Source organism: Chlorella variabilis, assembly GCF_000147415.1.
Source record: "Chlorella variabilis unplaced genomic scaffold CHLNCscaffold_5, whole genome shotgun sequence".
In the NCBI taxonomy this organism is placed as follows: domain Eukaryota; kingdom Viridiplantae; phylum Chlorophyta; class Trebouxiophyceae; order Chlorellales; family Chlorellaceae; genus Chlorella; species Chlorella variabilis.
Window position 1 is genome coordinate 1,098,744 of NW_005435083.1, and position 1,576 is coordinate 1,100,319.

A 1,576-nucleotide genomic window follows, 5' to 3' on the forward strand; every position below is an offset into this window, starting at 1 on the left:
GGGGGAGGGGGAGGAGGGCGCCGCGCCCTCGCCGCTCACCGACGCGGCTGCCGGCCCGCTGAGCGGCGCCCAGCGCGCCGCCATCATCAAGCGCCTGCAGCCGGACGTCAAGCCCGCGGTCAGCGCCGCCGTGGACAAGCTCACCGGCAGCAGCCTGGAGGTGCGGGCATGGGCAGACAGGGTCCCTTTTCTTGGCGAGGCACGCGGTCGCCTCGGCCTGCCGCCACCCCATGCCCTGCTGCCTCCACCCCCTTTTTGACTGGCGTATCTCTGCCCCTTTCCCCGCCCCGCCGCCCCCCCATGCCCCGCCCACGCTGCAGCAGTTCCAGTCTGAGCTGGATGCTGCGGCCGAGGCGGCGGGCCTGCGCCTGCGCCGCCTGGACAAGCGTACCGAGCGCACGCTGGTGTTTGCCCAGCGCAAGCTGTGGGAGTCGCAGGCGGCCGCCGCGCCCGACGCCTCCACCCTGCTCATGCTGGTGGTGCCGCTGCTGCTGGCGCGGCAGCACGGGCGGGCGGTGAGTCTGCCGGGGCGTGCCGTGTCGGCGGCGCTCGACCTGCTGCAAGGCGGGCAGCTGCCGCAGGACAGCCTGCAGCTTCTGGCCGACTTCCACGCTGCCGTGGTGGACCAGCTCAAGCTGCAGTCGGGCGGCAGGGATGAGGAGGCGCGGGACGAGGCGACCCAAAAGCTGGAGCGACTGATGCCGCACGTGTGGGAGCTGGCGGCGGCCGGCGGCGGCGGCGCGGGCGGCGAGGCAGGCGGGGAGGCCTGACCCCATCTGTGGCTGGTCACGCTGCATGTAAATCGTGTGTGATGCACAGCTCCCTTGCTCTGAGCGATCAGGCCAGCAGGGAGCCCCAGCAGATAGGCCTCGCCCGTCGTCCCGCCCCGGCTGTACAGCGCCTGGACTGGACATCCCAAAATGCGGGCTGGGCGGCATTCCATCGCTCCCAACAGGCGTCCATTTGTGTATTGGTGCCGGGGCTTGGGTGCCAACGAGCGATCAAGTGAATTCATCACCGCACTGACCTGAGCAGCAGGATCGAATTTAATTCCTTTCAGCCAGCAGCCATGGCGGGGCGGGCGGCAGACTGGGACCAGCTGCTGCTCCAGAGCCAAGACCTGGTCCGCTCGGTGCGCTGTAGGGGCGGGGAGCCCGTGCGTGGGCCTGCCGCAGCAGCGATGGCGCCCCCCAGCGCCCGCCAGTGGCCGGCCTCAGCGGCGGCCGCGGGCGGGGCGGGTGGCGCGCCGCGCAGCTGTCGGCCGCTCACGCCGCGCCCCTGCCGCCGCCCGCCGCGCGCCCCCTGCAGGAGCAGGCCTTCCCGCGCGTGCAGCGCGACATCCTGCAGGTGGAGCAGTACTCGCAGAAGCTGCGCGGCCGCGCGGCGCGCGCCGACGCAACCGCCGAGAGCCTGGAGGCCAGCCGCCTCCTGGCGCACGAAGGCCTCAACCCGCGCAAGCTGACGCAGGCGCTGCAGAGCTTCGAGCTGCGGCCCACGTACGAGGATGTGTTTGCGGTGGAGACGGCCACCGTGGGGGAGTACCTGCGCCAGGTGCACGAGGCAATCAGCGTGACGG

At 72.2% G+C, this 1,576-nt stretch overlaps 2 protein-coding genes across 2 annotated transcripts in view; both read left to right on the forward strand.

The window, feature by feature from the left end:
- CHLNCDRAFT_143015 (hypothetical protein) overlaps positions 1 to 770 on the forward strand; it is a gene marked incomplete at both ends in the record, with an annotated part of 4,157 nt that extends 3,387 nt beyond the window's left edge. The window contains 2 exons of the mRNA XM_005849526.1: positions 74 to 160; positions 321 to 770. Coding sequence (XP_005849588.1) covers positions 74 to 160; positions 321 to 770 — 537 coding nt within the window. The remainder of the gene's footprint in view (positions 1 to 73; positions 161 to 320) is intronic.
- Positions 771 to 1,069: 299 nt separating this feature from the next.
- On the forward strand, positions 1,070 to 1,573 carry CHLNCDRAFT_143016 (hypothetical protein; the record flags this gene model as incomplete). Its single annotated transcript, XM_005849527.1, has 3 exons — positions 1,070 to 1,132; positions 1,309 to 1,496; positions 1,561 to 1,573. 3 exons carry the CDS (start codon positions 1,070 to 1,072, stop codon positions 1,571 to 1,573), a joined length of 264 nt encoding a protein of 87 aa, XP_005849589.1.
- Between the last annotated feature and the right edge of the window lie 3 nt (positions 1,574 to 1,576).